Here is a 26601-nt window from a genome sequence, read left to right as displayed (position 1 = left end):
ACTAATCTGTAATTATATTTTGTATGTCATTTCTCTACATGGTACAAAAATACATGTAATTACTCTACAATCACTAGTATCTTCCTTGTCAACAGGCCTGGGGCCCTTCAAAACTTTGCCATAGCATGATGCCCCTGCATCTTGGGTAACTAAAACCTGCATGGAGTGGGAGAAAAATAATTTTCAAGGTACTGTGCCATATGATTCAGGGTTGGAAAAAATGAGTGAAGGAGAATGTTTTTTTTTTGGAGTCTGAATCTTTCCTAGCTGCACTTAAAGGATGTGCAAGGGTGGTTGTGCTTTGTGATTTAAAGTAACAGAGAAAGAGATGTGTTGATAGATATGAAGTCTGTGAAGTAAGAAAGACATAAGAAACAATACTTTTGTTGTATTTTTTTATAAATTTTGTGTTGTGCTTTTTAGTAATTGTCTGCCAATAAATTTTATTTCACAAAGAGTACTGGCTACATCTGACTCGCCTCCCTTGACAGTCCTTGGAAGGAAAGTCCTCGCTTACTGCAATAGTGCACCAAGAATCACCCACCTGGTTGTATCATTATTAGTTAGTATTTACCTGGGCACTTTCACTTTGTTTAGTGCATTAACCAATACCTTTTTCTGCTTCCACAAATATGAAGATTTGTTTTTCCAATTTGGTAACTAATGGCACTCTCTCTTATGTTTACAAAGGGATGAGCAACCGAGTGCCCTTACTTGGCCCATGGCTAGAAGAAACGAGGGAAAGTAAGAAAGTTAAACTATAATAAAGTTTGGAAATTAAGAAAAACTAAAGGATCATGGAATATTTAGAATTGCTTTACTACTTGACTTCTTATTCACAAAAGGAATATTTCTTTCTCTCTTACCTCACTTGGCAAATCGGGACGTCGCATTCATGGGATATGGTCAGTTCGCAGTGATTGGTCCCATTTGAGGTAGGGTGCGGGTACTCTGGATTCTCAAAATCAAATTCAAGGAATGATACCTCTTGTCCACAGGTTACAACCACTAGTTCCAATAACAGAGATTAAAAGGGATTAGGCAATGATAACATTCAAATAATTTTAGTTTATAGTGTAGTTATAGAAAAAAAGCTACTCTAAAATATTCAAATTACATATAAAAACTGTAAATTGCAAAACTCTAGAACTTATCTTTATACTGTCCAATAAATTACATCCAGACTATCTTCAGGAGTATCCACTTCCCTTAAAGGTAGTGTCTCCTTAAGGTGTAAGGTTTGAAGATGTTACCACCATGCATTTTCCTCATATTTACAGCCTATATTGTCAATTAACTATACCAAGTACATAATTAGTGTCTTAAGCAACAGAGAGAATTGCCCATAAGGGGGGCCATTTGGACATGTGCCACCCTCTCTAAGTCGAGGTGAAAAAATTTATATACAGTATATATACTTGACAATCAATGCAAACAACAAATTGAGGAAGTCCGCAAAGGTATTCAAGGTAGAATTCACGCTATACTTTTTCTAGGTTGTCAAGGACTAGCCCTTACAGCCCACACAGAAAATGACAAAATTTTAGACTGCCCTACCGGTGAAAGTAATTTAGGACATTGCACATTTAATGATGGGAACTTTCGAGAATTACTGAGGTTTGCAGTTGCTAAGGGTGATCATGCTCTAGAACAACACCTGAAAAATGCAAGCAAAAATGCAACATACACATAAAACACAGAACAATTTGATTGAGTACATCAATGAGCACTTATCTGAAAAAATATCTGACAGAATCAGAAAAGCAAGATTTTCTTCCCTCATTGCCAACGAAAGTACCGACAATCAGAGAAAGGAATAACTCTCTATCAGTGTATGATATATAGATGATAATAAGATAAGGGAGGATTTAATTGGTTTTTATGAGATCAGGGACTTGACTGGGCGTGGTATTGCTGAAACCCTTTTAGAAAAATTAGCTGTCAACAAGATAGAGAGTTTTTATATGATAGGCCAAGGCTACAATGGTGCAAGTGCAATGAGTGGAGAATTTAAAGGATGTCAAGCCATCATCAGGAAGCAACGCCCTGCAGCAGTTTCTGTTCACTGCGCTGCACATTCTCTAAATTTGGTAATTTCCAAGTCAAGTCAGGTAGCCGAGATTCGTGACTTGGAGTGGTGTATCTGAGGTTGTTAACTTTTTTTCATGTATCTCCACAACAAACAAATTGTTAAGAAAGATGCTGTTTGTGAACAAATTAGGCAAGTGAGACTCAAGCAATTCAGTGATAAAAGATGGGTAGAAAGGCATACAGTAATGCCATCATAATAAAAAAAAATGTTGCCATGCATTGTTGAAGCACTTGAGGAAATAGCCACTTGGAATTCAACAAATAATTTTAGAAATTTACTAAAAAATTAGATTTTGAATTTTTCGTATGTCTTTGCATATTAGAAGCAGTTCTTGTTGAAACTAAACCCCTCTCTCAACAATTGCAATCAGCACAAACTGATATGCTTGAGTGCTCAAGCAAGATCAGAGTTACAGAGCAGAATGTTACTGAAATGCGAGCTAATGACAGAGGCTTCCAAAAATGTTTCGAATCTGCCACAGAAATTTCAAATACTTTAAACAATGAAGTTAATATGCCCAGTGTAGCTATCAGTCAGCAATACAGATCTAACCTCCCATATAGTAGTGTAGAGGAATCTTATAAGAAAGCCAGTTTTTTTTGCCCTTTTTGGATTTTGTCATTGCTCAGTTTCATGATAGATTTGCTAAGTTATTACAGTCGCACCACGTTCCAGGACTTGGTTCCTGCACTAAATATGTTATCAGTTATATACTTGATCATATAACTGATGCTGAGGAATATGAAGTTGAACACAAACTTTGGAGAGGAAGGTGGGATACAGTTGAAAAGGACTCTCTCCCATTGTCAGTGTGAGATTTTTGAAAGGTACTCTGAAAATTAACCAGTAACTAGAGGGCTCTTACAAATGTATGCACCTTTGCCTGTTTCTTCTGCATCTGCCGAGAGGAGCTTTTCTACCCTCAATCTCGAAACTATAGAAGAGCAACAATGGGACAAGATCGACTGCATGGTGTTGCCAAATTATATATTCACTGTGCCTTATCAGAAAATCATCAGGAAATTATTTTTTCTGTTATCGATATATTTCCTAGAAAGGTCAAGAGGCGACTTGACTTAATATTGTAGTTAAATAGTTTGTCTTTCACGACAATCTAAGATTAATCAAAGGCACTACTGTAAAGGATTTATAAAATTTTTAAAGAAAGATCTAATTCATATATCATTTTGATTTTTTAATCATTCACTAATAATTTTAATATTTATTTTATTGCAAAATTAATGTTGCTTCACTGTAATAATCTCTGTAAATAAAACAGTATTTAAATCTGACGGGGTAACGATAAACGTAACGATATTTTCTTAATACAAGCCTATTCAGGTTCAATTCTAAAGCTCATGATCTTAGACAGTGGCCACTTACATTATTTTCATTACATGAATTTAGAGGGACCTTTCTAATGTTCAGGTGGATTTTTTTCTAATGTTCAGGTTATTTTCAACATCTCTATTTAAAGTCTTTAATAGCATCTCTGTTATTATTTCACCGGCTGACATGGGACCCTGATCCAGAAAAAAGTTTTGACAAAGGAAAAATATGCATCAGCATCATTCTAGTGATAATTAATTACAGTCCATGAAGTGGTGCATGGGCTTGAAATCAGCAATTTTGACATTGGGCCGAATGAAAGGGTCCCGTGCCAATTTTCATCGACTGCTAGACAAGCGCTTTACATTTAGAAACTGAATCGATGATAACCAAGCCCACCAATAACCAGGGACTGCCTGGGATTTAAGGAACTTGCCTGAAGTGTCCCTTCTGGTTAAGGAATCATACCAGGACCTCTCAGGGACTAAGGGCAGTATTCTAAACAAGTATTACAAAAAATATACTAGATTAATCCCTACCTTCCTCCAAGGTATACTTGGCAGAGAATCCCCTGCACGTATCACCATCTGAAGACGATCTGAATTCTACATACAGTGTGTCAATGTTGCTCACGTATGTGCCAGGTATGTCTGTACCGCACAGGTGAGTGGCCAATGAGTCATTTGCTAAACCTAAGTAAAAAAAAAAAAAATTATTATTTCTCGACATAAAGGGATGAACAGTTGGCAGCAAAAATTTAATCTATGAAAAAATAACCTTGGAAATTATTTATATAATGGTATAAATACAAGTATGATGAATAGAATTAAAAATGTTGTAAGGAATGAAAACTTTACAAATTATTCAATACACAGACAGACAGGACCAAGCACAAATAAAAAATAACATACCTGTTGGGGAAACTAGAAGATAGTCTCCAGTACAGCCAAGTGTTTGTGTGACTTCAAAGTCATCAAAGGTCAGACGCACTCTCTTTCCCTTTCCTGCCTGTAGAAGTAAAAACAAAACATAAAATTTTTGCGCTACAATGGTTATGGCTTTGAACGGAAAGGATCCAGAATAACGTCCAGGGCTAAAAAGAGCATATAAAAGTTATTCTAAAAAGGATAAAGCATTACAAAAGCCATAGGCTTTAATTGGAAAAGCATATGAAATGATAAAAATTACTATAGGCCTACAAAAAGGCATTTAACCAGAAAACAATAATTTTGAAAAGATCACATAAAAATAAGCGATAACTTCATTAGAACTTCTGTCATTCTCAAAGTGAAGCATCTAAATTAATTTTCATCGTAACTTATTGACACTTGGGAGCAAATGCAGAGTGAGGGTCTGGGCTACTGTAGTACCCATTTCAGAAAGAATATGACCTACCCAAATTTACCCTTACCTAACCTGACTCCAGATGTTGTGCCCTGGTATTTCTAAGCAATAGCTCTGCATGGACTGTATGGAACGGTTCCATGAATACGAGTGTCATTAGGGAGCCATATGTTCAAGAAGGGACTGGCTAAGGAAATCTACTTTAAAAGGAACCATACTAACCTGATGTAACCTAGCCTAACCTAACCTAGTAGGCTGTGTTACTTAGCTGGGGTCTCCACCCCCCCAGACCCCCTGGTGAAGGAAACTCCACTTTTTACCAAAAATTCCCCTATAACACGGGTAGCTCAGGACATGTCTGTGAAGTGCTCTGTGAAAAATGCCTGATTTGCGCGATGTTCAAAGTGAATATGAGGAGGAGGAGGAGGAAGGCAAAAGAGAAAATAAATACTGTAGGAATTAAATCAAGTAAAGGGAAGATCAAACCATCATATGAACATTATCTCATAATTATCGAAGCAGCATGTAAAGATGGAACACTAAATAAAATACTAGAGAAGGATGGGTCAACCCAAATCAAGAGAGTCAACAACCTGCGGACATTGCTCTGGGGAAGTTGATGGGGAAGGAACTTGCTGTGAAATGTGTAGCTGTGAAATGTGTGATGTATGGTTTCATTATGAATGCTCGGGCCCCGAGGTTAGATACACACCATTACTTCATAGTGACAACATATTGTACATCTGTAATAACTGCAAGAGGCCTGAACAAAGAACACAAACAACTCACTGAAGATGAACTTGAAGAAATAAAAGAAAACCCAGAGATATTAACAAAGTTGATTCAGGATTTGGCTCAGAAAACTAGTGACGTAATGATCAACATGGATGACAACCAAAACAAAATTTATAATATTGATAAAGATGTAAAGACCATGACAAACATGGACAAAACTTATGCTGAATCACTAGAGTCAAAAAAAGTGCTTCTGATCAAATCTACAAACGAAGAGAGCACAGCAGCTAATGAAAAGCGACAAATTATTAGTAAAATAACGGCGCCAGTTGAACAGGTTAAAACAAGCAAGAGATGGACACTTATTTGTAAGATTTCCAGACAGGAAAAACTTAGAAAAGGCAAAAATGGAGATTCAGAATATCTACAATATATCAGTAAATGGGAAGGGCAAACTTAAACCAAAAATAAAAGTAGTCTATGTCCCGAACGATGAAGATGACATTGTCGATAACATTGTAAAGAAAAATCCATGGATAGGTAACCTCATTTCTGAAAATGATGACCTGAAAATTGTAAATGAAATGATAGCCAAAGATGACAAATATAAACACTGTATCATCAAATGTATACCACAAATATGAAAGGAATTTGGTCACAGTGCAGCAAATTGTAGAAATGACCAAGCTTGCCCTAGATGTGGTGAAAATCACAAATCAAAGGAATGTGCTAGCAATGTCTTCAAGTGTAAAAATTGTGTAAAGAAAGGTCATAGTGATAATTAACATAAAACATGATGGCAATAAGTGCACAGTATATAAAGAATATGTGTCAAAGGGAAAAATAATATGGATCTTGGCTTTGACTAATAATCTATGCAATTTAATAAGAAGAAAGCAAATTTAAAAAAAGAACTAAAGACTCTCCTATCCTGCAGGAGCTACGATACTGATGAGAAAACACTGAAAGACAATTATAAAATATAAGAAGCACCTTATTTTGAAAACGTACACTGGCCCACCTGAGAGGGAATTATCCCTGTGGAGGGCTGTACATAAAACCAAAGTGAAACAGAGTGAAAGTGCATGGACGATTGCATTCCAAGATGGCCAGCATACAAAAACAATCAGTTCTGAGGTTAATTATAGTTGATCAACAAAAATAACAGTAAATTCTTGATAAGCGACCAAAATTCTATAGAAAAAGTCAATTTCCAAGGTAATACCAGATGAGGAGCTAATACTTAATTCTACTTTGCCCTAACCTCCCTGGCAGCTTCGACCCCTCACCCTGCATTCTACTCATTGTTCCCAGACAACACAATGGGTTTCAAGAAATCATAAACAAAAGTAATAGTAATGGTTATCAGTTAATACAGAGCATATACGTACTACGGTAGGCTAGGCTAATCCTACAGTTTCGGGGTCCAAATTCCCTGCATTACGTAAAGTCAAGATCAGCACACAGATTTTCCAAATTTTTATTAAATCATGGGAAACAATGAAAAAAAATTGGAGTTTATCTGCTTACAGAAGCAGAGATTAAATAAAAGGGTGGGGGAATAAAGGGGGTACGTACTTAAACAAAAACATGTCTTGGGGGTTACGGACCCATATAATTTTGAGAAAATCGTAAATCTCTGCTTTTGTGAGAAGATAAGCTGCTCATTTTTTTCAGATTTATCAAAAAATGGCTGCCGAAGAGCAAAGGGCCCGTGCCAGGTTCCTATCTGGTTCCTATGCGATCACTCCACAAACACACTTGCGGGAATGCGGGCACACTGTGACTACACTATTCGCGACTTCGCGTGAGGTGCAGAGTTTTATTCCTTTTGGTTTTTTACAATCTCTGCTTCTGTAAGCAGATAAACGGCTAATTTTTTTAGCAAATACACTTCTGTTTGCAGATCTGTTGAAAGAAATTGCAAAAAGGAAAGAAAACTTAAACAAGCACACACCAGGGAACAGTGAACTTGGAACCCTAACCTGCAGGATTGCCCTAGCGAGCGTAGTCCACGATTGTTTGTCTGGTTTTCTAAAATGAACTGGTAAAGAAAACTTCTTTCAAGGGTAACAATAGTAATTTTCTCTTCCCCGGTATTTCCCATTCTACGCTAAAGAAGCAAAAAGAATGATTTCGTAAGATTTAAAATCTGGAACAAAGGCAATAGAACACAGTTTTTGGTATTCTGATATACTGTATACAAAATTAATAAAATTACGACTTGTCAGAATACTGCCCCCCCTCTCCATAGCTAATGCGGCAAAACTGTAATCAGTAAACACAGTTTTGCCGTATTAGCTATGGAGAAGTTGCAGTATTCTGACAAGTCTTAAGATTAATTTTGTATACAGTATATTATTTGCCGGGGAAGGATAAGTTTCATTTGCGAAAATAAACCTTTCAAATCACATCATAATACAAAGCAATAATGTCCATAAGTGAAATAATACCCAGTTTTTTTATATAACACTACCTAGGATATTCTGCCGATGTCAATCTTGATGACTTATCACATTTAAATTTCATCTTCTGGACATATAAGCTAACCAGTACCGCATGCGGTTTTGAAACAATCGCGTTGTCTTAATTATATAAAAATGATAAAACTAAAGTATTACTAGCTCTGATAATATCATCAAAGGCTACTTTACAGAGAGGATAACAAATTGTGACGAATAATTCTGTAGTGTTAGCCTATACTCACTTTTATTATCCAAACGCAAAAGAGGTCATTAGGATACTGGTCTGGGTAGTTGGGAGTGGCAATAACCCCTTCTCCTGCTAGCTCTCCGTTGATAACAGCACCGCAGTCTGAAAAAGTAGTATATATATATATATATATATATATATATATATATATATATATATATATATGTGTGTGTGTGTGTGTGTGTGTGTGTGTGTGTGTGTGTGTGTGTGTGTGTGTGTGTGTGTGCCACTTGTCCAAATAATGTTTATAAGAGAGCAGGTGGCTTCACAGAAAAAAAGAAAACAGTCACTGCTACAGCTACACTTAGAAGTCAGTCAAGTGTCATCACACTCTCGTGCTTGATAAATATCAGTACCTTCCATAAAAAAATCTCTTCCCCGTCTGGCTATCATTTCTTTGGTTTCCGAATTTTATACACTTTTCATCACGCTACCGTTATTCATTCTCTCCTGGGACAAACCACTTTAATTTAAGGCTCCATCTTTCTGTTTATGTTAACACACTTAACACATCTCTATCGTACTTCTACGCCTGTCATCTTTGTATCCCTTATTCTGCATACACTACACAAGCTGCTCAATGTAACAGTTTCCACCTTTTCCTCCGTTGCATTGGACAACCGCACATCACTTCCAGTTATCCATTCATAAATTTCAATTACAGCTTCTAATTATATATCATTTACGCCAAACCTTTCGCAGTGATCCTATTACCTTCCCTGCTTTTCCTATTCAGTGATTCATACCTTGTCCCATTCGCCATCTTTTAAACTAAATCCATAATATCTGTATGCATCAACATACTTTCACAAACCGTTATCCATTACCATATACGTACTACAGATACATGCATAACATTATTTTAGTGAATACACACCTACATACATGTACTTTAGAATTATAAATACGAACGTATATATGATGTCCCTCATATTTAAGAGATAAAATATTTGTATGACTTACTCCGCTCCAGATATAGTAGAGATGGTGGAGAAATAATAGGTGACGGAGTAATGATTGGTGATGATGATGTGGTGTAGGAAGAGCTCGAAGTAAGAAAGCTTGATGTGTCACTTAGTTGTAATGATAATATATGTGAAAGAGATGGAGGGAGATGTTCTCGTTGTGTGATTTTCTTACTCGGAGGGGCTGCCTGGTCCGTCGCTTCTGTTTCAGACGAGTCGTCATCGACACTGTATTCAATATATTCATCTTGTGTGTAATACGTCTGGTGGTCTTTAAGCTGGCCGTCTTCTGCAGATGGGACGCCGGCTCCCGTTACCTGAAAAAAAATAAGGGGTATTACTCCTCTAAAAATCAACAGGCAGCAAGACTTAGCACGCAAGTTCGCTTCTGAAATATAAAGCCAAATTTTCAAAAGACAACACTCCAATACACCGTTCGGTTTTGAACACCAACTGCTCAAAAGACAGCTTAATTTTAGGGGACACTTCTCAGATGATCGCTTGCTATCACAAGACCTCGTTTCTTGAAAGAAGAAGAAGAGGAAAAAAAAAACTTCGTTTCCTAACACATTGTAAAGTTTTTTGTACTGAATAGGTCTCTACTGAACAGGTCGCTCAATATTGGGACGTAACATCAAAAAGTTATGTGGAAAGTAGTGAAATCTAAGGTAAGGCGCAGGAACCAACAATAAAGTATACAACTGAAGCCATAGGACTAGTTTATCCGAATATTTCTTTTGTGGGGTGAAGTTTACCTCACTCAGGCTCTCCATTTTGATGGTATGATTTTCGACAGAGTATTTATTTTCCTTCTCTCTCTTCATCTCCATCCGAGCTGCAACCCACAATGGTTGACCACCATCTAGGTACCCATTTCACTACTTAAGTCAACAGTGGGTTACTGGATTTTAAGGAACGAGCCCACATTGTCCCTCTTCTTCCAGTCTGGGGGTCGAACCCCAGTTCCTCGTTTTATGAGTGAGGTGCCCTACCAAGGGGAGGGAATTATAAATGAATGACCCGAAAGTTGCTGTATATAAACGGAAGTATAAAGTAAAAAGCACTATATTGAATGGGAAAATAAAGGGGGGGGGGAGTTGTTACTCTGTGTACCTGCATGACGATGAGGTTTGTTTTAATTATTGAATCGAAATAATGAGGACTCCTTAAGATTATTTTCGGTTCATTTACCTATATTGGAAAACAAAGGTATCCGCCATTAAAACCCAAAACAGTTGGACAATTAAATGGTCATGAAAGATAAATGGGGTTACTCTTTTATTAGTTGTATTGCAACTGAAGTTTAAATACAGACCGATGGGGCAGGCTACCTAATACCAAATGGAAAACAGAATGAGAAAGAAAATTAACAGCTTGGCAGCAGGAAAAAATTATATGGATCTTTACTCTTCGTAAAGCAGCATGAATTTACCAACTAACCTCCGATATAATAATAACAGCCAACAATGCACTTAAGGACTTCATCTTTGCAAACAGATTCCCCAGGAAGCGAGGCCCAGATTTTCAAAGGGAGTAGAGTCGAGCAACACCAGCAGGAGCGAAGTGCCTCTGGGAAGTCCGAGAGCGGGAGGTAGATCACCAACTCCTTTCGCATGCGGGAATCATATATATAAGCTGGGGATACGGAAGAGCTTGAAATATCCGCCGAAGTAGCAAATTAAAATGATAATATAATGACTGACGCAGGTGTTGGAATTCTCATTAGTGTCAATCGTGGGCTTTAACTGCGTTTTAATTCGCTGTGGTTCATGGCTCCAGTATCAGATTTATTGATCGATTTTTCCAACGGCAGAGGAATTTCCTAGTGAGACAGCGAAAGAACCTACTGTAGGTCAAAGTCATTTTCATGTGACAAAAGAAGACACTGAGCGTGAACTTATACTTTCCGTTTGTATCATTCGACAAATGTTTGCGATGTATGAACAAAAACGCGCAGGCAAATGCATTACTCATAGCATACGCCCTATGGTTATTTACATAAATTCATAAACAGCTGTACACACAAGCAAGACAAAGCACTTTATAGATACACACACACACACACACACACACACACACACACACACACACACATATATATATATATATATATATATATATATATATATATATATATATATATATATATATATATATTTGCAAGGATAAAAATTATTCTAAAATATAACAAGGACGCTTAAAAAATTATAAAGTGATTTTATACTAAAAATACACAAAATAAATCCAGTAGCAACATTTAAACCAGTTGCTTAAAAGTTCTTAAAACTGAAACATTGTAGAACAGCTTGGAATAGGCGACAATCCCTTATATTTTAGAGAGAGAGAGAGAGAGAGAGAGAGAGAGAGAGAGAGAGATCCACTCAATATGAGAATAGCTAAACATTAAAGATATGGCCATATACCAAGAGATTTATTACTTTTACATTCGCTGATGACGTGGTTGATTACTTTTTCCAACAGATCTGTTTATCAGTATTTCCTGCCAGTTGTTTCATTCTCTCAAAATTTCTCTTATTCATCTCTTTCTCGTCCGATCTGACAGACTACTCTTCATAACTGCAAGTAATCCATCAACTTTCTTCCAGTCAATCTAATTCTACTGAGGGAAATTTCTTTTCATCTGTACTGACATATCACGGCCGTCATTAATACTGTTTAATTACTTTTGCCCCATGCGATAAACCAGACCGGAAAAGAAACTTTTTTTCGTTTTTTTCTCTCTCTCTTTTTACGATCCGTGTACTTAACCGAGACTACATCAGACATCAGAGCGTACAAGATATACGCTCTGATGTAGTCTCGGTTTAATAATAATAATAATAATAATAATAATAATAATAATAATAATAATAATAATAATAATAAGATGTATTATTATTATTATTATTATTATTATTATTATTATTATTATATTATTATTATCGTTTAAAAAGACATATATATTCTTATGATAAGAAAATAGGAAAGAAGAGCCAAAAATACGGAATAGAGCTAAATATATCTTACAAAAATCGCTCAGTAGCTATAAGTATGTTATTTACATCAATTGACAGTTAATGAAGGGCAGACCTCCCAGCATATGTACTGAGATCCTAAAAAATCTGATGAAATTTTGTTAATTGGTCCAAGAGTTTCATGACCCTAAAAGCAAATACAAATCGATCGACTGTTTTGAAAGATATGATGAGAATGACATAGACAATATTATTACAATATTACCTGTTACTGCTTCAGCATATTGGTAATTATCCTTTCATTTTCCACCTGTCGGAATTTATTCCAAAAAACTGACTATACGGGAAAAGAAATATGTACAAGAACGGAGGAAATGATGACAGAGAATAAAACTGAAGACAAACAATAGGGAATATCTGTCCATGAGACAACTCAAAGATCGTAAATGACAAACAACACCGGACACAGTAATTAGAGGAAATTACACAACAGAACGAAAAAAGAAGAAGAATAATGACAAAAAAGGACGAGAACTAAAACATGAGCATTACGAAGTCATTCGGATTTTACTTTCACTTCCGACACCAGCCTTGGCGGCTCTAATGTATTTTGGGATTTACGAAGTGTGAAAAGGGGCGGGGTTACGATAAGAGGCAGAATGAGGGGGAACATGAGTGAATTGTTGTGAAAAAAAAAAAAAAAAAGACTTTTGTGTCGTTGGGGAAGAATGACTCGGTTGAAGGCACTGCGAATGATGGAAAAGCGAAGATAAGAGGGAAACGAAATAATTAAAAGCGAAACGAAATAATTAAAAGCGAAAGTGGTGTGATATAAATAATAGTTATTAAGATGAATCCTGGGCAAGTTCTGGATATATATGTTATGAAAACTGTGTAAAAAAATGGGTAAAGAACAAAGGCAAAATTGAACAGTTAAAGGATATATGAAAAATTAGTGGATACAGATGAATTTCAAACTTTGTCAACCAAACCCCAGATAAAAGTAAAGTGATTATTGCCACAACCTTATAAGAAAAACAAGCGTTACTGAAAATCTCAATGAACCTTAACTGTCGGGTGCAAGGGGAATAAGTCGTAATGAGAAGTGAAAACCAACTGGGCAAGAAATTAAAATTATTTCAATAAAAACACAACCTTTGATATGAAAGATTCCAAGTGGTAAACCTTGTGTAAAACGAAAAGTGAAAATTTGTATTATAGCAATAGAGAATGATTTAATGGCAATAACCTAAAGATAGATTATGGGCAAGTTCTAAATATTTCTTTCAACACCAATAACCTTTAAAGTTAGAGACATTTGAAAAGAGATGCAAAACTATTTGAGTGATAATTTATTATCTGAATCTTCATCAAAACTGACAAAAGAAAATATGCCATTAAGTTCATTACAGAGAATCTGTAACTTTATCTTATCATCTTGGGTTGTTTGTGAATATGAATATGTGGATGTATGTATGTATGTATGTATGTATGTATGTATGTGTTCACAAACAGAAACGAACACGATCACGGTCCTTTAAATAGAAAGGCACATTCCACCCCGCCGTGTTTACCATTATATTTTTTTTTCCGAAACCGTTCTCACTCAATGAAAACATCAATTATCTCGTTATATGACTCATGACATAAACACAGACACTGAGCTAAAATAAAAAAAAGAGAAAAGGCTGTGATAATGAATAAAACATGAGGATGGAGATGCCTATGAAGCTACACGTTCAGAATATCAAAACATAAATTATGCATTGCTGAGACTGCCATCTCTCTCTCTCTCTCTCTCTCTCTCTCTCTCTCTTCTCTCCCAGAATTTCATTCACTAAAATGTTTTGTCCTCTGAAGATCTGAAATGACAACAATGACCACTTCAATCGGCTGATTCTTGTATTGCCAAGTCCCCACTTATTGGATTCCACACAGTTCTCAGTTCTGGGAAGGGATGTTGAACTGACCAGTAATTCTGATAGCCAATATATTTTTGAGGTATAGGTTTTTTATATTTTACATTGGCTTTTCGTAAAAATGACCGATATGTCTTCCAGATAATAGCATGATATAATATAATTTTTATTACATTTTCTATATTCATTCAAAAAGACAATGTTAACCAACTCGATTAGAATCCATTATCTTAACCCATTAAAACCTATTCTTTGAGAATTTCAATGACCAGTACTGTCAAAAAGGAAATCTATTGTTAGGTAAAAAACTTCGCAATAATATAAAAATGACACAAAAATAATAAAAGCAAAGAAACCTATATTGATTCTTTGTTTGTGAAGAACAATGATGTTCACGGGTGCTATAAAAGATCATTTAAAGCAATTCAAAAAGGGTGTCTATCTTGCAATCGAGCAGTTTCAGTATTCATAAGGATCCACTGTCTCCGAGAAAGTCTTCTTCCTGACAATCAAACTATCTGAATTTTATTAGCGACAGTAGGTGGCGCTCGCGTCTGTCACTGCATTACAAAACTGCTATTACAACATTATACGTGCAATAAATACGAAAACATATCTGGGTCAGTCACATTCGTTCCGCTGGTAGTTTTCACACACACACACACACACACACACACACACACACACACACACACACATATTATATATATACAAGACCAGTATTTTTCAGTTTCCTGTTTCCTTTGATATCGCGACACGCTGTTATGTGCGTAATGAGTAATTTTCTAACAGTGATCATTAAAACTAGAAAGTAAATTATTATGGACACCTGCAGGTACATTAATTCGATAATTTCCTTCAATTTTATGACCGTGTTTTCGAACGCTTTCATGGAAAATGAATGTTAGGAGTCGCAATCTACGCCAATACAGGAGCCATAAGCCGTTTATTTTAGAGGCGTAAATAATGGAGATGATACACATTAGCCTTCTGTATTACGCAAGAGGACATAAACTTGATTTTGGATATACACTTCCAATAAGACCATGTTGGCAAATCAGAACTGACCTATCAGGGAATTGCATATTTTACGGGAAGGCTTACTGAACTTAGGATTAAAAAATCAATAAATCATTGGTTTTGTGGCATTATTCCACACTTGGAGGTAATGTAACGATCCAGTTTCCATTAATCCACTGCCAATAACTTAAGAATCGACGTACCCAGGGAATTCTCCATATGCTGGGAGATTAATACCTGTCAGAGACGAGCCAGAGTGATAGCTCTGAGAACTCGGCAACTACAGTACCAAATTTTTGGGAGGACCAGAACATATAACACCCCTGTTTTGAAAGCACCGCAAGCAGAAATCATCCTGACGACTTACAAGATTCAGTAACAAGTGCATCATCCATATACAAAGCAAATTTAAATGATTTATAGTCTATGTCTTCCTTTCACAGGTGATCGTTACGCAAAGAGATAACAATGTTAGAAGCACCGACCAAACAAGGACTCAGCTTCGCCCTTTATGACACAATAGGTCATAAACAGGTGACATCACTGAATGTTACAATAAAGATCGTCCTTGCAAAGTCACTGGTGTTTCATAATGTCACTCAATTCATTGTGTTTTTTATGGCTGCTAACTATAAAAATAAAAATTTAAGTTTTTTAATCCATTTTCGCTTTGTTCTGTTTTTTGGGAATCACCCTGAAGTCATCCTCTGTAACTCTCATATATATTATCATATATATATATATATATATATATATATATATATATATATATATATATATATATATATATATATATATATAACTGAATCACGAAAATATGGAACGTGATGTATATATAAATAAAGGCAATGCCACGAAGGAAAGAGAAACGACGGAGTGGTGCTAGGCCTTTCGACTTATTGTCCTTTACTTAGCAGAGTTTCTCTTTCCTTCGTGGTATTGCTTTTATATATATATATATATATATATATATATATATATATATATATATATATATATATATATATATATATAAATTAGTGATAAAGCTGCCATAAAATAGCCACTAGTTACAAACCTAACATCTAGCTCATGGCAGAGATGAGATGATTTCAATTCTAAGAACAGAACCTGAGTTTGAAAGGAATATGTACAACAAAGGCGAAATGAACTTACATTTCTTTTGATAGCGTAGTGTTTATATAAATCCCTACCACCTCTGAATTTACTTCCAAAAATCAATCAGAAACTCTTACCCTTAAATAATATTTCAACAAATTACTTTATCCATTACTATTCATGTGATTTAAAGCAAAAATTTCATCCCAAGTTCCCATACAGAAGCCCGTAATTATATACATTTTCAAATGAATAAAAGTACAGAGATAGAGACAAAGAAAGCAAAGTGAGTTAATATTCATCGGGCATATTTATTGTCCTAAATCTTTAAATCGGACGCGTGGAACTTTCTCATGAATCACTGTACCTTATAAACTCTACCAGAAGATTTACACACGCACACACAAGTCAAGCCTAACTCCGGATAAAATAGCAGGGCTGAACGCACTTTAACTGACTCTACAGCACAAGAAACCAGCAACAAACCCTAGCGGTCTGGTGAAAGTAGCAACAAAGTAACAATTGTATCTTCCATTTCCAGGTGCATTTTCAAGGTGGCAACCATGACTAGCCATTTTGCTTCTAGATATCTCCTAGCCAGAAGTATCCAGTTAAGTATGCATTCGACCCCAGAGCATTTTTACGCATGCACCTTACGATTTATCTTAAAAACTTGTTACGGTGAAACTTGGTCAAACACTTGTGATTTGCAGAAAATTCCATTCCATTACTTTTTGGATCAGCAGATAAATAGCGTGAGTTTTTTCATGCATTTTCTTCGACACGTGGGTTAGTTTCATATGCAACAGAAACTTTCTTTTTGTTCTTATTTAAACACTGCTTTCCTGGTTCCTCTTGTGCCTTTTTTTACTTCCTGTTTACATTCTCCAAGTTTCTTCTTCTCATTTTTATGCTTTTAATTTATTCTTGAGGCATAATTATCTCTTAGAACCCCCTTCTGTGGGTGGGTGGTCCAGTCTCTCATCACCACGATTTAGGATAAACACAATTTGAGATTTATGAAAGAAGAAGCGTAGAAAATGAGAAAAATAAAAGGCGAAGAAGAACAACGGTCAATGTATACAAGACAAACAGACAGGTATACAGTGGTAATTATGTTTGATTACGACAAGGAGAAACTCTCATTTGAGGGAGGGAGTGAGTAAGAACCATAAATTTCATAGCAGTAAAACTAAGATCCTTAACTGAGAGAGAGAGAGAGAGAGAGAGAGAGAGAGAGAGAGAGAGAGAGAGAGAATGATGGGTAAGAGTTACATGGCACAACTAGGAAGTGAGAGAGAGAGAGAGAGAGAGAGAGAGAGAGAGATCCAGGTGGGCCCCCTCAGGTATGGCACTGCGCCAAAAACGAGTTGCGCGCTGGCTCTCCTGCTGGAGAGAAGAGAGCGTGGTTTTGTTTGTATGTAAAGGAGAGTTAGAGTGTTTCTAGCACACAAACATCGATTGTAGGTCACTGGTATAATGGTATACGTCTTGCAGAATGAGGGATGCCTCGCTTCTTGCGTACCTCAAGGAAGTTTATTCATGCAAAAGCTACTTGCTCCGGTGCCGAAGTTTTTCATTCTTGTCATTAATTTATAGGCGTAGTTAGACTTTGTTTGACCCAACTCTTTCTTCTGTTTGTTTACATATCTAAATATACTGTATATATATATATATATATATATATATATATATATATATATATATATATATATATATATATATATATATATATATATATATATATATATATATATATATATATATATATATATATATATAATATGCGCGTAAGTGCGCGCGTTTATGAATGTGTGTGAGAGTTAATTACCCATGCCTTTCAATGGAGATCTACCCAATACTAACAAAAACAGGGTAATGATAAGAAACAAGTTTTGATCTGAAAACGATGCACCAGTGACAACATAATACCTAAACATTATACCGTTCATTACTAAATTATTTTAGTTTTCTTTGGGAATAAATATCTTGTACGTATACAGGTAGGAATATTATAATCTCAATTTCAAAAGTGTTGGACGAACACTTATATTTAGCGCTTTGCCCTCAACACAAATTGCGTACGGTACTTCAATTTGTACTAGATATAAGTTATATATATATAATATATATATATATATATATATATATATATATATATATATATATATATATATATATATATATATATATATACACACACATATATGTATATATGCTCAACCAATTATCGGGCAATCATGAGCAAAGGGAAAACCCTCAGCTTGTGCCAATACTAAAGTAGTTGAACAAACACTAACAAGAAAGTAGGACGCCTGAGCGAGGGAGTGTTGCAAGATAGTTATACTAGACGCGCTGTTAATAGAAAGTTAGGAACGAAGAACTCGGACATACCGAAAGAATGAGAATAACTAATAATGCTACAAAGGAGGGCGTGAGTGATACATCAAGGAAACAATGTGAAATGCTATAAAATACATAAATACATTCTTTTTGTTTATCATTAGGCAAAGATATTAGTGACCTGCCAACAGGAGTGACTGATAAATGGATAAAGTTGCGAACGAAGAGTTGAGTAAAATAAATAACAATTGAATAAATGCAACAATCATCCAATTGAAGACAGAATGGCTTACATAAATTGTTGGATACATCTAAGTACAGAGAGAAATACATGAGTGACTGAATCAATTCTGAGCCGGAAAATAAACAGCCAAAAAGCCATTTACCACTGCCATATATTTATCTATTTCTTATTTTAAGTGAGGTAACGAAGTGCTGATACAAACTAGTAAATATATTTTAACGCACTAATTATAGAAAACACTATTCTACATAAGAGAACCAGGGCTGACAGACAATAGACATTTGTGCATATGCATAAATACCTATACTTAACATCGACGTGGATGTCAGCAAGTCAGCAACGAGTCTAAGTGAGGTTGTAATACTGCCTTTGCGTGCTTTCAAGCGCCTGGCGTTATTGCTTTAGCTTTTGTGGCACACACTGCTATTCGGTGTGTAGGTATACTCGTGTATTCATGTTTGCTGAGATACCTTTATATGCTAATTAGAGACAAAAATTACGCTACTGTAAAATAACAAAAAACAATGGTTACATAATTAATTCAAAAGTTAACTATGGTATTTTCCAGACAGACAGAGAATAGAAGGAACGATTAATGATACTACATGATAAAGAACGAGGATATGGGAAAAAGGCAAGCTATAAAAAAAACTAAGAGAAATATAATCGAAACGAAGGACATAATTCATGGAAATGAAAGCAGTCATAAAGATCAAACTGACTGTTATATAAAGAAAAATGGAACTTAGAAAAACAAAAATAAGATAATAACCGAGGAGAAAGGAATTAGTGGGAAATGAGCACAAAACAGGTAAGTGGTATAAAGACAAACGAAGAGAGAGAGAGAGAGAGAGAGAGAGAGAGAGAGAGAGAGAGAGAGAGAGAGAGAGAATGAGACGTTCATGAAATTTCGCTGAATCATGATCCATCAGGCATCAGCACCGTCCCAAAGCGCTTTCAAACCACCAAGAGCAGCTGCGCTTGAGCCATGTTTCTCATTGGTCTTTTTCATGAAATTTCGTTGTTATCTCACTGAATAATAATAATAATAATAATAATAATAATAATAATAATAATAATAAATAATAATGGTGAAGAAATCCACAGTGTAGGTGTAAATATACTTTTTAGAAATACAGTATATATACAAACGAGAGCTATCGAGAACCTGCTTGATTCTCCTTCTTCTTCACCATTGTAGTGACTCGTGCTATTATTAGACTTTTATGAATAATAATAATAATAATAATAATAATAATAATAATAATAATAATAATAATAGTAATAATAATAATAATAATAATAATAATAATAATAATAATGTCAGTGACAAGGAAGAACAAGAACGGCAATAATAATATTGATCAAAATAAATAATGATTTTAATAAGAAAATGCGTTTTTATATTAATAATGGAACTAATAATAAACAGTGATTTTAATTGATTTTAGTTGTAAATAATAATGATGACAAACAAATAATTCTATTTTCTGGCTACCTTTTGAAGAACGAATAGTAACAAACCAGCCCAGTGCCAGGTTGGAGGTGGTCTTGCCTTTCACAAAAAATGAAATCGACAAATAAAAGTACCATTTTATTAGTGTGGGGATGACACAGGGATTTCCAGTTTATATTATTTATGATTTACGTACTACAATTGTATACTGTTTCAGCACTCAGAAATCTCACAGACTGGTAAATTCTTACCACGTTGGCCAAAACACACTTACCAATGAGCTGCATTCGAAAGCAATCTTACTGCCTGCAGATGATGAATATTCATGAAAGAATTTTATACGCTTTATTGTAAAGTAACCAGCCTTTCTCACTTCTTGAGAATGAACTACATTCTAAACCCGTCTTTCTGACTGCAGTTGCTGGGCACTCATTCAAGAGTTCTACAATTTACTTAGAGGCAACTCACAGAATGCAAAACGATGCTGACCACTAGACATCTTGAACACGTTTCTCAGAAAATCCTGTGATGTCAGTCAGTCCACAATACAAGTTAATAACCTTGTAACAGGTCTGAAGACTGTAGGAGACATAGATTGCTGGAAACAGCACAAATGTGCCAACATTGACGTAAAATTGCTGGGAAGATCTTGGGCAAATATTCCCTAAGCATGTGAAAATACCGATACCACCTTCAGCTGACAGATCCTGAAGGATGTGAAAATACTGTAACTGGAGAGATCTGCAGATAATTCCTAAAGGATGTGAAAATACTGAAGAGATCCTATACAAATAGATCCTGAAAGATGTGAAAATATGGTTTTATGACTCAGTGTAAGGCTTAGATATAACTCACTGCCAGCCATAACAAGATATAACTCATTGTTTGCTATAACAAGATATAACTCACTGCCAGCCATAACAAGATATAACTCATTGTTAGCCATAGTAAGATGTAACTCATTGTCAGCTATAACAAGATATACCTCACTGTCAGCCATAACAAGATATACCTCAGTGTCAGCCATAACAAGATATACCTCAGTGTCAGCCATAACAAGATATACCTCACTGTCAGCCATAACAAGATATAATTCACTGTCAGCCAGAACAAGATATAACTCACTGTCAGCCAGAACAAGATATAACTCACTGTCAGCCATAACAAGATATAACTCACTGTCAGCCAGAACAAGATATAACTCACTGTCAGCCATAACAAGATATAACTCATTGTCAGCTATAACAAGGAACAGCGCTTGGCACGATTTTATTCAACTGCTGGTATGTAGGACTCTCTTCCAGAGTCAGTTTTCCTTCTTTCCATCCTTCTAAAGCAGGTCTATCCTTTCCTTTGCGGTTTATTGTCTGGTTTTCTCCTACTTGGGCTTGATTATAGTCTGGGTTGCCGGTCTCATTGGCATCTGCATCTAAAATCTTCGCAACTAGCCTTATGTGGTAACATTCGCCGTCGAAGCCAAAAGGAAATTCACATTACTTAACTCGGGGTGGTTCTCTGAGCACACATTTAACATTAAAATACTGGGCACATTTCAGGAACGGTTTGTTAATTTAATGCAAAAAAAATGCTCTGTTTAAAGTAACTTGAGTGTTACCGAGCCGGGTGAAAAAGCAAGGATGAGCGTAAGGTTTCCTAGGTTTACTAAAGTCCAGGACATATAAAACTCAGAGAGTAACCGCAACTTGCAACAAAGCTTAACGGTCTTGTGAAAGAGACAATGACCCTAATGAGCCACAGAAGTCAACAAACTAAAATATAATCGAATATTGAGATTCTGTGATGCTGATGAATGTTCGAGATTCCACGGCCAGTTGTTTTGTAACTTAATTCTGGTATCCAGTCTGATTACTGCATTATGTCCGTGGATCACGGTACATTATAATGCTCGAGATGTTATATACACAGGAGATTCCTTTGAATAAGAAGAGCCCTAATGCTAGTCACGGGTTTCTTCTTCATGCTTTTGGCTCTGATATTCATGTAAACATGTATGTATGTAAGTGTGTTTGTATTACACACACACACATATATATAAATATATAAATATATATATATACATACACACATACACACATATATATATATATAATATATATATATATATATATACATTATATATATATATATATAATATATATATATATATATATATATATATATATATATATATATATATATTATATAATATATATATATATATATATATATATATATATATATATATATATATATATATATATATATATATATATATATATATATATATATATATATATATATATATATATATACAGATAGACAGACAAACAACACTTTCCACAATAGGTTAATAAATGGGATTCGAAAGAAGGAGGAAAGTATGAACACTTCGAGAAACCAACCACAATTTCGGAAGGAGAAAAATTAGCTAAAATTACGTTATTAAACACTTGAAACTATATATCATAAATCAACAAAATACTCGGTAGCAAATTAACGCATGCTTTAATGGAGGAGATGATAACTCTTACCTATGTGGCGTTAATGACACATAATTATGATCATTCTGACATACATGTCAACTTACATCCGGGTCTCTCTTTCTCTCTATGTATATGCATATGTATGTATATATATATATATATATATATATATATATATATATATATATATATATATATATATATATATGTATATGTATACAACGAGAGAAGAGGGGGTGACAATGAAGTGACATTTAAATTGCCTTCTAGAATTTATATGACACGAATAAAATAAAAGTTAAATTCACCTCCAGACCTGGAAAGGGCCTACGATGAGGAATACTACCAACAGAATCTGAAAGCTCTTGGTTCACTGGAAAGATCCTTAAATACTAAGTCTTCCTCAAATGAATGACAGGATCGTAACATTTGTTAGACCATTACTTCGCACAATTATTCTCTGGAAATGAGTAATCCTCTTGGGATTGTACGGTTCAGTTAAGACTTTTTTTTGCTCTAATGACAAGCTGTGGATTTCTCTTCCTACTTCCTTTATTCGTGAATCTTCCTTTAATAAGTAACTTTTACCTACTTTTGGTTTACGTCTCTCAGCCGCGTTAGTTCCCATAGCCTTCTTTTTTTTTTGTGCAAGCAGAGGCCGATGGGACGGTCTCTATCTTACCTCCATCATACCTGGTCTAGATGCCCGTTTCATTGGCCTCTGCTTGCATAAGAAAAACAGAAAAGCAGGCTATGGGAACTAACGTGGCTGAAAAAAAAAGTAACTCGAGAAGCCTAAAATCTTCATCGCTATTCCTTTCAGTTCGTAAAACTCATTTCGACCTAATCTCATATAAAAGCAGAGGGCCGAGTACAACGTTAATTTACCGCTGACATCATACACCTCTGATGGGAACAGAAACAGGTCACAATGAGAATCGAAAGTCAATAGAACGAGTGGGTGCTTCTGTCAGGCATCGTGACCCCGTGACCCAAACACCATTGACCACTCAGTAGGCGAGAGGAGTAAGGAGCAGCAGGAGAATGATTAAGGATACGAATCGAAAGTCGGTTGGTTTTGGGGAGCGGTTATGGTACGGCACACCCATACGGTTTTCTATGACGGTATGGTTCATATCCTAAACGAGAGAGAGAGAGAGAGAGAGAGAGGAACGACAATTTCCTAACCTGACGCAACTCAAACTCTCTCTCTCTCTCTCTCCCTCCGTGTTACGTCATCCTCTCACTCTCTCTCTCTGAATACAGAATAGCATTCGTTGTAGCGTTTCCTTTTTCGCCTACACAATACACTTTCACAAAACCCCATTTTCAAGATGCAAATGAAAGTGAAGAAGAATCCACTGATTAGGAGTAGGAAGTAAGCTTATGGAATTCCAACATACGAAACATAAGAAAAAAAAATATGCCGATGACAGACATAGATGATCGAGAAGTTGGGCAGTACATAAACTTAACCACAACTGTGAGGAACGTTTTAAAAATTGCGAAATCGGAATAATGTTCCGTTATTATAAGAAAAAAATTTTTTTTTTCATTTATTCTACTTTACATTTTCTTAATTATTTTTACACGGTTAGGTTTTACCGATAGTGGATGCAGATTCCACTCAATACGTGAAAATATGCCGTTACTCTCTTAACCTATTGGTTATGGAATCTTATTATCATCCTTTACAGCTTGCATAGAGAACTACGCTTGGTGCATTACGCTCAACATTCATCCTCTATGTGGACTTGAGACTGTCCTGAGACTATATACTATCAAAGTAAATTAAGAAAGAAAAAAATAAACCTCTCGTTTATTTCCCTTGCTTTGTATATAAAATTTTCTGGAAATAGAAACGAAATAACCTTCGCTTATATATATGCTGGTCCGCTGGTATTTGTGGTTATTGTCGTGGCATGCCAGTCGGATGTCGTGGGTTCGAGTCTCCCCCAGAGCGATGAAAAATCACTGACTCTGTATCATGATTAGTTACTGCTGCAGTGTGGGGTCTGCGGTGGGAGGTTGAAAGCAACATTCTTCGGAAGCTTGAATTTCAAGTCAATGGCCCCACGTGAATAGATTTCATCTACTGAAATAATATATATACATATAATATATATACATATATTATATGGTTTACTGAATATATATACAGTATATATATATATATATATATATATATATATATATATATATATATATATATATATATATATATATATATATATATATATATATATATATATATATAAAGTATATATATTTCCGTAAACCATAAGAAAGAGGAAGCTCAGTGTTCACGAATCTGTTCAGACATGATAGGCAAGCACTTCCTAAGAGAGAGAGAGAGAGAGAGAGAGAGAGAGAGAGAGCGTGTATATGGTTGTATGTGAGCGTTGTGCGTTATTGAAAAAGCATGAACAACAACAAGAGCGCAGGTTCCATCGAGAATGAGGGCAAGTTGTGATGAGGTGCATAAACAACCCATATTTCCTTTCCTAAGACTTAATTGTAAACAAAAAAAAAAAAAATGTAAAACGGGCGTACAGTGATAAAACGCTCAGAATGCTTTGAAAATAAAGTTTGTGTTGTGCTCTCGTTTAAGACAATAATGGATATTAGTCTTAAGTCAGCAAGTCAGCTCACTGGAAACTATATTTGCCTTAATAAATGTTGCTTATTTTTCAATAACTGTTTGTACTTGTGTATATTCGATCGATAATGTACATACATTCAAGTTTAATACCACCTGCATTCAACAATGCTTCGCTACTTTTCCCTCTGTATTTTCACATAAGAGAGAGAGAGAGAGAGAGAGAGAGAGAGAGAGAGAGAGAGAGAGAGAGAGAGAGATCCTTTCACTTGTTTACGACAACGCCATTCTTGGGTAACGTACTTCCTTACCTCATTACCCAAAATTCTTGCTATTTCCGCATCTCATGCGTCCTCATTCTTACGAATTTATACTTTCTCTCTCTCTCTCTCTCTCTCTCTCTCTCTCTCTCTCTCTCTCTCTCATGGCTATGAGGAATACTTCCTCACGGAAGGAGGCACAGCATACATGATGACAAGCCAGCCGAAGATGAGCTCGGCATAAGAAGCACATGTGTGCAAGAATGTTCTCATTCTGATCAATAGTTTTGTCACTGTAGCTATTGTAAACTACTCTCGTGCCAGCATGGCCGTTTTACTCTTTAAGAAGGTCTTGTACAACCAGACATTACCACACAAAATTATTTGTATATATGTATACATGTGTAGAAAGTACAGGTCACTTTTTACCAAATTGTAATAGCCACAATGCCCTATTAACTTCTCGAATTCTTCGCGCTTTTCTTGACACGCTTGTCACCTAGATCTTAAGGCTTTTAGTGCAGCAGATAATTGCATATTTCATAAGAATCGTTCAGATAGTGAAACAAGCATGAAATTTTTGCACAAGTGCTCTTTAAAGTTCCTCTATCAGAAAAGGGCGCTGGCCACGCAAAAATTTAATATGGCGGCCAAATTCCAAGATGGCGGCCAGTATCGACAGATTTTGGCTAATTTTTCACTAGAATGGCATGTATTTGCTTTCTAGCAATATGGTAAAGCTCTTCCATACTATTTCTTGTGAATATTATGTTTCTGTAGCTTCCCAGTACAGTTTACCTTTAAATATGGGGGCTATATGGCTGCCAAGAAAAGGTAGAAACAATAATTATAATGAGAAATAATGCCCGTTCAACAATTATCGTTTTAAGCATGGATCTTGGTTTCTGTGGTTTTAGATCCTAATGAGGCCATCTCTCTTTCGAATAACTCATCAATTTTGAAGGAAAATTAATAAATGTAAAAGAGTGTATGTCTGCACACAACCAGGGCACACTGGTGACATCAC

General features: G+C 35.5%; 1 protein-coding gene across 2 annotated transcripts in view; it reads right to left on the bottom strand.

Annotated features, from left to right (window-relative positions):
* LOC136845963 (cubilin-like) overlaps positions 1–26601 on the bottom strand; it is a 177185-nt gene that overhangs the window by 16413 nt on the left and 134171 nt on the right. The window contains exons 1-6 of one of the 2 annotated variants that reach the window (XM_067116507.1): positions 10618–10768; positions 9353–9494; positions 8208–8314; positions 4333–4429; positions 3961–4113; positions 867–1008 (exon numbers count right to left, since the gene is read on the bottom strand). In XM_067116507.1, the coding sequence (XP_066972608.1) occupies positions 867–1008; positions 3961–4113; positions 4333–4429; positions 8208–8314; positions 9353–9494; positions 10618–10662 (686 nt within the window). In that variant the 5' untranslated portion in view covers positions 10663–10768. Of the gene's footprint in view, positions 1–866; positions 1009–3960; positions 4114–4332; positions 4430–8207; positions 8315–9352; positions 9495–10617; positions 10769–26601 lie in introns of those variants that run through there. The other variant, XM_067116508.1, reaches the window with a different exon arrangement.

Source organism: Macrobrachium rosenbergii, chromosome 14, assembly GCF_040412425.1.
Source record: "Macrobrachium rosenbergii isolate ZJJX-2024 chromosome 14, ASM4041242v1, whole genome shotgun sequence".
NCBI lineage: Eukaryota > Metazoa > Arthropoda > Malacostraca > Decapoda > Palaemonidae > Macrobrachium > Macrobrachium rosenbergii.
This window is presented reverse-complemented; position numbering and strand designations above follow the sequence as displayed.